General features: G+C 45.9%; 1 protein-coding gene across 5 annotated transcripts in view; it reads right to left on the bottom strand.

Moving 5' to 3' along the window:
* Positions 1–5355: 5355 nt before the first annotated feature.
* LOC137562814 (cAMP-dependent protein kinase catalytic subunit alpha) overlaps positions 5356–12915 on the bottom strand; it is a 120271-nt gene continuing 112711 nt past the window's right edge. For all 5 annotated transcript variants that reach the window (XM_068274529.1, XM_068274530.1, XM_068274528.1 and 2 more), the window contains 4 exons: positions 11367–11462; positions 7444–7566; positions 7193–7357; positions 5356–5637 (listed from right to left, as the gene is read on the bottom strand). In XM_068274529.1, coding sequence (XP_068130630.1) covers positions 5512–5637; positions 7193–7357; positions 7444–7566; positions 11367–11462 — 510 coding nt within the window. In that variant the 3' untranslated portion in view covers positions 5356–5511. The remainder of the gene's footprint in view (positions 5638–7192; positions 7358–7443; positions 7567–11366; positions 11463–12915) is intronic.

The following is a 12915-nucleotide window of genomic DNA, read 5'->3' as shown; positions in this document are numbered from 1 at the left end:
TGCTTGCTGCTGCCTGGTAACTGCTTGCTGCTGCCTGGTAACTGCTTGCTGCTGCCTGGTAACTGCTTGCTGCTGCCTGGTAACTGCTTGCTGCTGCCTGGTAACTGCTTGCTGCTGCCTGGTAACTGCTTGCTGCTGCCTGGTAACTGCTTGCTGCTGCCTGGTAACTGCTTGCTGCTGCCTGGTAACTGCTTGCTGCTGCCTGGTAACTGCTTGCTGCTGCCTGGTAACTGCTTGCTGCTGCCTGGTAACTGCTTGCTGCTGCCTGGTAACTGCTTGCTGCTGCCTGGTAACTGCTTGCTGCTGCCTGGTAACTGCTTGCTGCTGCCTGGTAACTGCTTGCTGCTGCCTGGTAACTGCTTGCTGCTGCCTGGTAACTGCTTGCTGCTGCCTGGTAACTGCTTGCTGCTGCCTGGTAACTGCTTGCTGCTGCCTGGTAACTGCTTGCTGCTGCCTGGTAACTGCTTGCTGCTGCCTGGTAACTGCTTGCTGCTGCCTGGTAACTGCTTGCTGCTGCCTGGTAACTGCTTGCTGCTGCCTGGTAACTGCTTGCTGCTGCCTGGTAACTGCTTGCTGCTGCCTGGTAACTGCTTGCTGCTGCCTGGTAACTGCTTGCTGCTGCCTGGTAACTGCTCGCTGCTGCCTGGTAACTGCTCGCTGAGCACACAGTTCAACTGTCCGTGAAAAAAAAAGACACCTTAAAGTGAACCGGAGGTGAGAGTGATACGGAGGCTGCCATATTTATTTAATTTTAAGCAATACCAGTTGCCTGGCTGTTCTGCTGATCCTCAGCGTCTAATACTTTTAGCCATAGACCCTGAACAACCATGCAGCGGACCAGGCGTTTCTGATAATATTGTCAGAACTGACAAGATTAGCTGCATGCTTGTTTCAGGTGTGATTCAGACACTCATCCTGCAAAATTGACCAGCAGGGTTGCCAGGCAACTAGTATTGTTTAAAAGGAAATAAATATGGCAGCCTCCATATCACTCTCACCTTGGGTTCACTTTAAAGCAAAAAGTTAGATCCCAATCCTAATGCTGGGAATACACGTTTCGTTTTAGCCTTCGTTTTAGCCTTCGATTCGTTCGGTAAACGAATCGAGTGTTGAAAACGTATGTGAAAATAGTCATAATCTCATTATAGTTTCGATTAATAGACCCCAAAAACGAACGACTAGTGATCGAACATGTTTGATATTATCTCTCTTTATCCATCTAATCGAGCCATTGGTAGGCTTGATGGCTGTTCAGATCGATTATATATTCGTTTATGCCGTCCGTCCCTGTACTACGTTTCGTTTCTTTGCAGCCTTCGATCATTGGAAAAACGAAACCATCAGAATCGAAAAAAAAAACGAAACCGTGGGTGGTGATATTAACCGTACGGTCGATTATTTCGGGATCGAAAAGGACAAAAGGCACAATCGAAACGAAGGTTTAAACGAAGGCAAAAACGAAACGTGTATTCCCAGCATTAGGCCTCCTTTCCACGAACTGTTGAGCTGTGTGCTCAGCAAGCGGTTACCACGCAGAAATGAGCAGTTATCATGCAGCATCAAGCAGTTACCAGGCAGCAGTGATCAGTTGAGAGAGTCTGAGAGGCATTTTACTGCCTATCAGCGGTCGGGGAAAGGAGGCCATATACCGACCTTTCCGTCATGTGCTAAATAAGATGTAAATGGTCATTTCAGGTTTGGCTAGTTGCAGCCTTGTAGATTCACCCACCACTTATACCTAGTACACATCATGCAATTTCCCATCAAATTTCAGGTCCAATAGATCATTTCCAAGATCGAAGATCGGAGTCCAGCAGCAGGAGATTAAAAAGGACAATTGCAAAAAAAATTAAAATACATACAAAATGTACGTATCTCCCAGATTGAAATCCACTACAAATTACCTTTTTCCTTTGTCACTGTCACTTACAGGAGGTGGTGAAAATCTGATTGCTCTGATGTGTTTTGGTCTAGGCCATCTCTCCATGGGGGATTCTCTGGCATTTCTAAATATACAAAAGCACTTCTTGAACAGTAGTTGCTCAGTCAGGGTTGCCAACTGTCCATACAAAACAAGGCACACATGGGCGGTCCGTACTTTCTCTGTGGGTGTCCGTTCATTTAAAGAGACCTTGGCTCAGTCCAGAACCTCTGGTGCCCATGTGTGTATATACTGTAGTGTGGCTGCAGCACCTTTTAGCCACACCTCCTCCCTCTGACCGCAATGCTTGGTAGGAAGATTTCTAAGCATTTAAATGCTTAGACCTCGTGCAGTCCCCTTACATGGCCATGAGTAACTAGATGGCGTTCAAATAAAATAACGTGCTGCTCATACAGACTGTTCAGAGAGGTTGCTTATTGAAAATACCATTAATGTAACTTTAAAAAAAAAAATTAGGCTTACCTACAACACACTTTATATGTGCGCTGCTGTCTTTGCCCCACCCCCTTCCAAAACTTTGGGTGTCCAGTTTTTTGAGGCCCTTTGTCCTTGAGAAATTAGAAGACCTGAAAATGCCAAATTGAAATTACCTGTGGCTTCCTTCAGCCCCCCGTAGTCCGTGAGGTTCCCAGAATCCTCTCGGCTCCCTCCTTTCTTCCACTGGCTGTTCCGTTAGGCCTTCACAAGGGAGTGTGTGCAACTATGCGCACCCCTCCATGCGTCCACCTCTGTGAGCGTTCTGTGCATAAGCGGTTCATTCTTTTGAGAACTACGCATGCGCAGAACACTCGCGAAGTCGCCGGCCTAACAGAGCCGCTAGCACAGAACGCTCACAGAGGTGGGCGCATGGAGGGGTGCGCATAGTATCACCAGTGGACGCTGAGGGATCTTACAGAATACGAGTGGCTGAAGGAAGCCCCAGGTAAGTTAATTTTGGATTTTTAGGGTCCTGCTCAGAGTCCCTTCAAGAGCCTGGTTCAGCATACCTTTAGCCCCTATCTCATAGGTGTCTCACTCTCCACTCCTGCACTGTTGAACAGTATTCCATTAAGCTAAATGTGACTGGAAGAGAGTGACAAAATGGAGGGCGATGAAGTGGAAATCTTGGTGCTTCTGTTCCCCAAGGAATGTCAAAAACAAAGGGCGGATTCCGTCTGCATCTACCTTCATTTGGCAGAAGAAAATGGAAGGCAAGATCAATAGAAAATGAAGCACAGATCTTTACTTTTTTTTTTTAAACAAAACTTTATTGGTAATTCTCAAATGTTTACAGTATAACACATGTAAGAAGTGAATGTGTGTCAGTGTGTGCACGCTATATATATATATATATTATATATATATATATATATATATATATATATATATATATATATATATATATATATATATATATATATATATATGTATGTATTATTTAAGTGAAAACGCAGTTGAAATTCACAGATCTGCCCCCAAATTATCCCACTTCCCTCACCACCAAGGACTGTAATAAACTGCGCCCTTTCACAACAAAGCATAAACTAGGTGCAGTCTCACTTTCCATTTCGTGCCTTCTCGCTGGATTTAAAATGGCCCTTATTTAATGTTAAAGTTGACCCTCCCGACTCAAGTACTTAATGCCGCAGCACAGCTGGGGACTTGGCATTACTTCTGATCAAATAAATAGCTCTGCAGAATATATAACACCAAGCGATAAACTCCGGACCCTAGTCTATAAACCATAGAAGGGGTACGGCTTTAAAAGCCACACGTCAACAGAGGAAGCACTTCCTCTTTCGAATTCGGTGGTTTTGGCATCTGTGCCTTGTTTTTTTTACCATGGTTCCCCCCATGTGCCAGTTTTTGGAAAGCCAACAATCAGTCAGTTTTAGGACCACAACAACCGGCTCCAGGAGAGAGTCTACTAAAATACATGGCATATCTGATAATTAAGGTAAGTAACCCCAAAAGGTGAATTTTAAACAACGATTTGGATACAAGCATCCCTCCATATAGGGTCCCACATAGTTGTACGGTCCCGTTTTTACCAGATTTCCTCCAGTTCTCGAAACTTCCTCAAGACATAAACTTCAAATTTGTGCTCTACTGGAAACAGATTTCAGTAACAAGTATGAATCCGCCTAGCGGGAGGCGGTTTAAAGTCTCCAAACCAAGACAATATCACAGCAATGTCTATGCTGGAGATAAATATACATATATATTGCCCATTTTCCTAGATGATGGGCTACGAAAGGCTAACATTGAACAAAATCCACTAATTTGAATAAGACAATACTTGTAGTGCAAAAGTGGACTGGAAGAGACCTTCAACAAGCCTGGTAGTCATATTACAAAATTCTATCCCTTCAGTCAAAGGCTTGCAGGAGGGTACAAGAAACACGATGGAACCCACTTTTGGACAGAAGAAAAATTCTTGGCCTACTACATATTTTTAAAACATCTGCATTATGAGACTTAGAAGATGATCTCTGTCTGTTTGCTTGATCTTAACACGGGTTATGGAATTTGGAATAACACACTCTGTAGAATCAGCTGCAACAAGCTTCGAAATATTAGAAGGAAGGACTACGACTTGTCCCTTTGTCCAAAACAAAGAAGCAGCATGTACAAATATCAAAGCTCTGAGCTGTCATATCAAGAGATCACGGTTGCCTCATTTCTGTATGCTCCCAAAATTGTTGACTTTAAGATACCATTATAGAAATGTTATAACAGGGTCAGAAGTCCCACTTGACTAAGACAGGTGAAGTACTGTCCAGTGAGATGATACCCAAAGACCATCAGACCTGCTGAAGCCAAAGAACCAAACTAACTGCCACCAGGTTCTTTTCAGAAATGTACGCTGCCCAATGTGGCACTGCAGATATTTGGCTAAATGTCTTATGTTAACCAACAAGGACCTATCAGACAAGGGTTATGGCATCAATGATGGGAGAAGGGGTTAATACAGAGGCAAAAATGTGGTACGTGATCTAAACAGTGTTGTGAGGATGGGGAGTGGAGGGGAAGGGGGAGGGTAAAAACTGGCACTTTCAGTTTAAAAGTCATCCTAGGAAAAGGGAAAGCTGGGACACGAAACAGTAATTGGTGGGAAAAAAATTCTGATTAAAACAGTTCATTATTTATAAACCATGTAAACTAAAGGATTAAAAACCAGTAGCCAAGCTGTTTGAATGAAAATGGTTAAAAAAAAAATATATAGGCCTCGTTCAAGAGGAATACAGCCTGCCCCTATGGTTCTGACTCCACCCATGAAGAACCACTCACATTTAAATCACTCTCTTGGCCCCTTTAGATCTGTCAAGGAGAGAAGCAAAAGTGTGAGTAGGGTTAGGGACGATAGAGAATGGAGCATCTCCAGCACCACCAGATCCAGGATAAAATAAGATGGCCTTCAAGGTGAATTTGCACCACTAAAAAAAAAAAAAAAAAAAAAAAAAAGCTAGAGGAGGTGGGGAGTGTGAAGGGGAAGGAGAAGTTTGTGTGCCGGTCAGTGGCGTTCTCTCCATCAGTCTCACTTGATCACGGGAAGTCTTAAGTAATGGCTCCTTCTCTCAGTGCGCTCTTCAGAACTCTGAGAATTCTTTGGCGCATTTATCCGTAATGGAGATTCTGATCTCTTCCTCTTCATAGTCATCAAAGTTACTGGTGTCACCCGGGCCTTTGCATTTCGGTATGAAGGGTGCTTCCACCTGAGACAAAAACATCAAAAATAAACATTTTTGAGTGACACAAAGTAAAGTTTACTGCATATAAACCGGCCCAGGCGAACAATAGTGGCTGGATAGTGCACAGTGGCTGGATATTGTACTAGTTAAAGGCACTGCTGTTGACATGGGAGACCAGGGTTCGAATCCTGGCTAGGGTCAGGACCTATTCAGTAAGGAGATCAAGGCAAGACCCCCTAACACTGCAGGGTGGCCTCTTGAGCACATCCCAGTGGCTGCAGCTCTTAAGCGCTTTGAGTCCGACAGGAGAAAAGCGCTATATAAATGTTCGGATTATTATTATTATTATTATTAATAGAGTTTACAGATAAAAATATAAAATTTACCCCAATACACCTAAAGTTACTTTAACAAGTGATTCCTTTTGAAAGACAGTTATCCCTTAACAGATATGTCATAACTCACTAGAGTTTTGTAATGGTTTCAACACAACTACCTGCAAGGAAGAATTAGCAGTAAAAAAATAAATTCCAGCTGTTCTGTTGAGAAGCGGTCAGAGTATTGCTTACACCTCTGTTCTCACTTAAGTGGAGGAACAGGCGTGTTTTTTGTCCATTCTGCGCTCCACAGTGAACAGCTTCTATCTTATAAACAGGAGTCGTTCAGACTTCACACTGCATCAGATCCGCGGAAGTATAATCCCGGGCGCACAGATGCGTTCCTTCATATAGCGTATAGGGGGAGCACATTTGCCCCGGCTACAGCCAGGCCACCGGCTCCCGCTGCTAACACGTGTTCTGGAACAAGTGGGACCAGATCCTATTACTGGGTACACACAATGCAATTTCCTGCCTGACCGATGGGTGATCACTCACTCAATCACTTTACCGATTGGGAGATGATCAGACATGTCGGAAATAAAAGCCCGATTCCAGTCGGTCGGTCGGTCAGGAAATTGCATTGGGAGTACCAAGCATAAGTCCAACTGTAAAAGCAATCTGTCACTAGAGAAGGCCTGAAGGCCTTACAAGTACTCGGTCAATTGTTTAATGCTGGGAATACAAGATGCGTTTTTTCGGTCGATTTACCGTTCGATCATCAATTCGTTTTTTCGCTCGATTAGCTTATCTTTCCTTATCAAATTCCATTCAATTCTATTAGAAATAGAGTGGAAAAACGATTGAAAAGTAAGATCGGAAGTGTCGGAAATTATCGAACCGTCTATCTGCCAAAAAAAACGCATGGTTTATTCCTAGCATAACCCTTTTAGGTGTAAGATAAATAAGGAGCCTCAGATAAGACTTATCTTAGCATTAATCCATGGCCAAAATGAGATGCTATTAGATGCATGGTGAACATCCTGACAGCAGTTGAGCACCAACATAACACGATCCTCTCCATGGACTTCAGTGAAAAGTGTCACATCTGGCGGGCATAAAGTGACCCAGGATACTTACAACGTACCCATCTGATTCCACCAATGGATTAATGCTCTCATTAGATAAGCTAAGCAAAAGGCCAATTTTATGAACTACTTTCACATTATGATGGCAATATATCCTGGTTGGAGGCTACGTACCTTCTTCTGATAGACTGCAATCCAGTCTGTGGTGCTGAACCACTTATGGCCCTTGATATCCGTCACTCCATTCTTCAGGTTTCCAAAACGTTTGGTAAGATCAACCTGCAAGAGGTTTCTGAGGAGGTCCTTCAGATCAGAGCTGAAGTGAGAAGGGAAGCGTACCTGCAGGAGACAAAGAGACCAGTGAGTGAAACAAGGAACAAATGAGAGGAGACACAGTGAGGATAGCCGGAAAATATGTCCCTTACCTTCCCAGACACAATCTTTTCATAGATCTGAATTGGCTGATCTGCAAAGAATGGAGGATAACCTGCAGCCATCTCATAAATCAGGACCCCCAGAGCCCACCAGTCCACAGCCTTATTATACCCCTAGGAAACCGGAAAAGAAAATACAAGGTTACAACTTCTGGCCACCCAGTTTTGTGTTTCTGAACATCAGGAAGACCATCAACATATCTACATTGTTCCTGTGCTTTGGTGTCTCTTTCTGGGATATGCTGGTCTCCAAAGAACCTATTGAATTACAGTAAAGTGCCCTGTGTCTGGCACCGGTGTCCAGAGCCGTCATCTAACCATCCTGTAGCTCTTAGCAGCTTTCCGGCACCATCTTTGCACAGCTCCCTGCGTGTCACCTGACCCTCATTGGGTCACGTGACATGCGTGGAGCCGTGCATGGAAGCCAGAAAGCCTCTAGGAGCTACTGGACGATTAGAAGACCGCGCTGGACACTCGGTAAGTATTTCATGCCCAGCAACCGTAAACCCCTTAAAACACAGTCCCCGGGGACTTTGCTGTAATACACTACTGAGTAATTTGGTACAGGATTTTAAGAGGTTGGATATTAGCAATGACAGTTTGATGGTGATTATTAAAAATAGCAGCTATTGTCACAAAGGAGGAGGAACCAAATATTGAGGAACTGATATAATATGCATATAGTGCCGGGCTTTCAGTGTGAGGCCTGAAGCAGACAGACACCTGTGTAAATATTTAATGAAACCTCACATGTCCATCCAGACTGAAGAGAGCTCATAAGAGTGCTGAAGCTGTTCTCACGTTACGCCCCATCTCCTTCTACCAGCCATGTCTGAGATGCATCTGAAAGGCTCATCAATCAAGAGATGTTTATATATGTTACGGCCAGAACCCGAAGTTTGGCCAGAACTAGAAGTGGCCGGCCACTTCGGGTTCTGGCCGGCCAATGCGCGAACTGGCCGCTGCGCTGCGGCCAATGTGAGAAATGAAACAATTCCTGTAAGGTTTAATGTGATGTTGTGGCCGCAGCGCAGCGGGCAAAATGTATCACACATCTTTACTTTATTCAATGGCATTAAGCCGCCCGGCTTTTTCCTCTGCCTCTCTCTCCTCCTCCCCCCGCCTCTCTCTCCTCCCCCCCCCCCGCCTCTCTCTCTCCTTCTCTTATGGGCACAGCCGGGCGGGGACACGCGTGTCCCTCCGGAGTCGTTCGTCGCGGCAGGGGAATCCTGCCGTTCTTGCAGAGCGGGTGCTGGCAGAAGCGATGTCTGCAGCCTCCCCGCTCTGCTCTCCTGCCGCGAGGAACGACTCTCCTGGACACGCGTGTCCCCCGCCCGGCTGCCCATAAGAGAAGGAGAGAGAGAGGCGGGGGGGGGGGGAGGAGAGAGAGGCAGAGGAAAAAGCCGGGCGGCTTAATGCCATTGAATAAAGTAAAGATGTGTGATACATTTTGCCCGCTGCGCTGCGGCCACAACATCACATTAAACCTTACAGGAATTGTTTCATTTCTCACATTGGCCGCAGCGCAGCGGCCAGTTCGCGCATTGGCCGGCCAGAACCCGAAGTGGCCGGCCACTTCTAGTTCTGGCCAAACTTCGGGTTCTGGCCGTAACATATACACAGAAAGTAGCTTGCTTCAGTTAACCCTTTCCTATCCCCTCCTTCCGCCCAATCACCCATGTCCCCATTAGCATTTAATTATTTCTGGTTTGCTGGGCGAGGGGAAGAGGTGTCTGGGTTCCGGAGGGTCCGTGTCTCCTCGCACTAAAGCAAGGAGTTGACCCGGCATCGGCGGTGGGACCAGCTTGTGCTGAAGCTCCACCCCTCGCATGCCAGTGAGGTTCTAAAGGTTAAGGCCTGGTTCACACTGCAACGCAAACGCGGGGGGTGTGGAGACTGTGCGATAAGCACATCCATTCAGGATGCATTGAGATAATTCTCATTACCTGCCGTTTCCATCCACATGAGGCTTCCTTGTTAAATTGTAAAAAATCAATGTGAATCCTACCTAGCAACAGGGAGGATTCTCATTGGTACGCCATGAATCAATGAGAATTTTCCCTGCTGCAGCGGGATTCCCATTTTTTTTTCTTTTCACAATGAGGTGTCCTGTGCTTCTTCTAGTCACCGATCCCCTGCAGTGGAGCAAACAGCGGCAATAGAACCAAAAATCCAGGGGGCAGGAGAACATTTTTGATGCGTCGATCATCTGATTTGGAGCGGAAACCATCCATTCCCACTGCTTTCAATTTGGGGGTGCATTTGCAGCAAAACGTCCCATTTGTGGAAGGTCTTTGCATTTGTGGTCCTCTTTATGGGCTTGATTCATCAAGGAGCACTGCTAAAGCAGCGCAGCTTAACCACTTAAGGATCGGCTTGATTCTTAATGATTTGTGCTGCGTGGGCTCTTCAGCCTGCAGCACAGATCAGGTAATAGGCAGGCCAATCAGACTTCCCTCCTTTTTTTCCCCACTAGGGGGATGTCCTGCTGGGGGGGGGGTTCTGATCGCCGCCGGCTTGCGGTGTTTAGCGGGGGGGGTCCTCAAAGCCCCCCCCCACAGCGATATTCCCCCCTCCCTCCTTTCCTCATTGTGGGCGGCACAGGACGGCGATCCGTCCTGTACCGCCTCTGATGGGCTTCAGCCTATCAGACGGTGGCGAACCCCGGCCAATCAGAGGACGGGGATAGCCGATCTTTACGTGCGACGTAAACACTGGGGATTTACTACCCGCGTGTTTACATTTCGCCTGCGAGCTGCGATCGGAGGCTCGCAGGCTGTTCACGAAGACTCCCTCCGTGAACTGACATGGAACGGCTCCTCGAACGAGCAGCCGTTTCCATGGAAATACCACTGCGGCCAGCCGCCGACTATCGGCGTTGGCTGGTCGTTAAGTGGTTAATGAGCAGTAGTGCACCCTATGCACACCTTACATAGCAGTGCTTGCTGCCACGTAAGGAGTGTGCCTTCCTTAGTTACGCACATTGCTTCCTTAGCAATGCACGTAACATTAACTGCGGGTGGCCCTGCTTCTGTGAAGTATCGTTACCGCAATACTTCACTCGCGGCCGCTACTGTATTAATTTACACGCCCACGAGTGAAGTGTTGCGGTAACGATACTTCACAGAAGCAGGGCCACCCGCAGTTAATGTTACGTGCATTGCTAAGGAAGCAATGCACGTAACTAAGGAAGGCACACTCCTTTTATGGCAGTGAGCGTTGCTGTGCAAGGTGTGCATAAGGCGCACTATGGCTCATTAAGCTGTGCTGCTTGATGAATCAATCTCTATGAGCGTTGTATTCACATTCTGACTGACATTGTGAACGTATCCTATTAGTAACATAGAATGCATTCAATATCAGATTTCTCATTTTCCTCGCCTTCAGAAAACACCCCACATTTTTCTGCAGTGAGAATGAGGCCCAACCATGATGAGCATGCATGTTTGTTTTTTTCCTTCAAACTAGATAGTTCTGTATCCTCTAAGGCAGAGGTGCCCACACTTTATTGGCTTTTGCGCTACTTTGAAAAATTAGCAAGTCAAAATGATCTACCTATGTACAATTTTAGGGGCACACTTGTATATACAGAATGGAAAATGTAGTGGGGTCAGGATCTATCAAGAAGTCCTTCGCAATCTACCTAATGGGCACCCCTGCTCTAAGGCTTCTATATATGTGGTCCCTCCCCCCTTCAGAAAAAAATAAGCTTCCCTTTCCTCTGGCCCGTTCTTTCAGGAGCAGAATGAAAGCAAGTAGACTTGTATATAGGCATCAAACACATTGGGAGAATTAAGCCTAATTAAACTGCAAATTAATGAAGAAACCAGCTCCAGTCATGAAGAAATATCACAGCTGAGGCCATAGCTGCTCATATTGAGCACAGAAGACCATAACAGACAATCTCAGCTTACCTTGCTAAGAATAATCTCTGGGGCCAAATACTCTGGAGTTCCACACAGCGTCCAAGTTCTACCCTTCACTCTCTTGGCAAAACCAAAATCTGTAACCTGTGAGAGGGAAGATGAAGAACCAAATGTAGGTAAACCTGGATTCAATGTATATTGCTACTTTATCATACCTATATCTTCACTACTAGAATGACCGACTCATTTCACTGGGAGGAGCCAGATCCTTGCATTTGTGGGGATGCTGGCTATGCGTATACAGCAATTGGGAAGAAGAAAAACAAACACCAGCGCAATTATTGTTATTAAACTTGAATCATTTGCACCCATCATAAATGTGGCCATAAGTGCATAGATTTCTGCCCAATGTAGCAAACAGATCAATCTCTCCCTGTTCTGAATCTGATCAGAGAGGCATACACTGCACACAGATTTTCAATAGATTTCACCATGAAATCTATTGAAAAAGTCTTTTAAACTGCAACACTGCACTGTTTGATACACAGCAACGCCATGAGCAGTCAATCTACCACTGCATCCGATCAACCGCAATTTACTGTCCGGTTCAATGCTAATTTCGATCCACTTTTGTCATGAAATCGATCGAAAATGAATTTTTTTTCTTTTTACAATATTCATTTAGGCCCCGTTCACACTTGCGTTTTGCCATGCAAACGGACTGGATCCTGATCGGATCAGGACCTGATCCGGATCGGAACCGTACGGTTCCGATCCGGATCCGATCCGTTTGCATCAAGCATGCATCAGGCTGCCATCCGGATCCGTGGGCAAAAAATAGCGAAATTTAAATTAAAAAAATGTTGGGGTCAGCAGAAGGTGCACCTGTAGAATCAGGTTCCTCCGCTGTAGGCCTCACCTCCACCTCCGACATTCTGCCAAACAGCTCCAGCACGTCTGTCACTGCTGCTCCACTCCAGACATGCTTGGCCCATGTGTCCCCATCCGAAATGGCCGCTTGGATACGCATAGGAAGTGGGGTAGAACGTCAGGTGTTTGTAGGCAGTGTGTTCTGTGCCTTCCGTTTCCCTTTGGTTTCTGTGTTCCGGATGGTGCTGTCAGGCTCCGGTCCAGCTCCGGTCCGGGTGCGTGGGCCGGAGATCCGTACCCAAAAAATAGCGCATGTTGGAAAAGTGTCTGGAGTCCGGATCCGGCTCCGTACTGTACGGAATGGACACGTGTGAACGTCCGCATAGCCTTTGCATTGGTATGCGGAACGTATGTTCCGTTTGTACAGTATACGGTCCGGATCCGGCCCGGCGAATCCGGACAGGGAACGCTAATGTGAACCAGGCTTTATAGGTTATTTAATCAGTGTTTGCCTGATTAATGTGTAAAACCTTTCTTCTCCCCGATATTTATTCTGAAATTTGGTAGTGACATCTTTAGTTCTGCCAGGTGATCTGTACAGAATATTCCTTTCTGAGAGTTCTATGCACAGAGGGAGATATTGCTTGCTTGGCAGTTGGAAAAAGCTGTTATTTCCCACAATGCAATGAGGTTCACAGACAGCAAACTGTCAGAGCCTTGGTCCTGA

The sequence above is a fragment of the Hyperolius riggenbachi genome, chromosome 3 (assembly GCF_040937935.1).
Source record: "Hyperolius riggenbachi isolate aHypRig1 chromosome 3, aHypRig1.pri, whole genome shotgun sequence".
Classification (NCBI taxonomy): domain Eukaryota; kingdom Metazoa; phylum Chordata; class Amphibia; order Anura; family Hyperoliidae; genus Hyperolius; species Hyperolius riggenbachi.
Note: the sequence above shows the minus strand (reverse complement) of the source record. Positions and strands in the feature narration are given on the sequence as shown.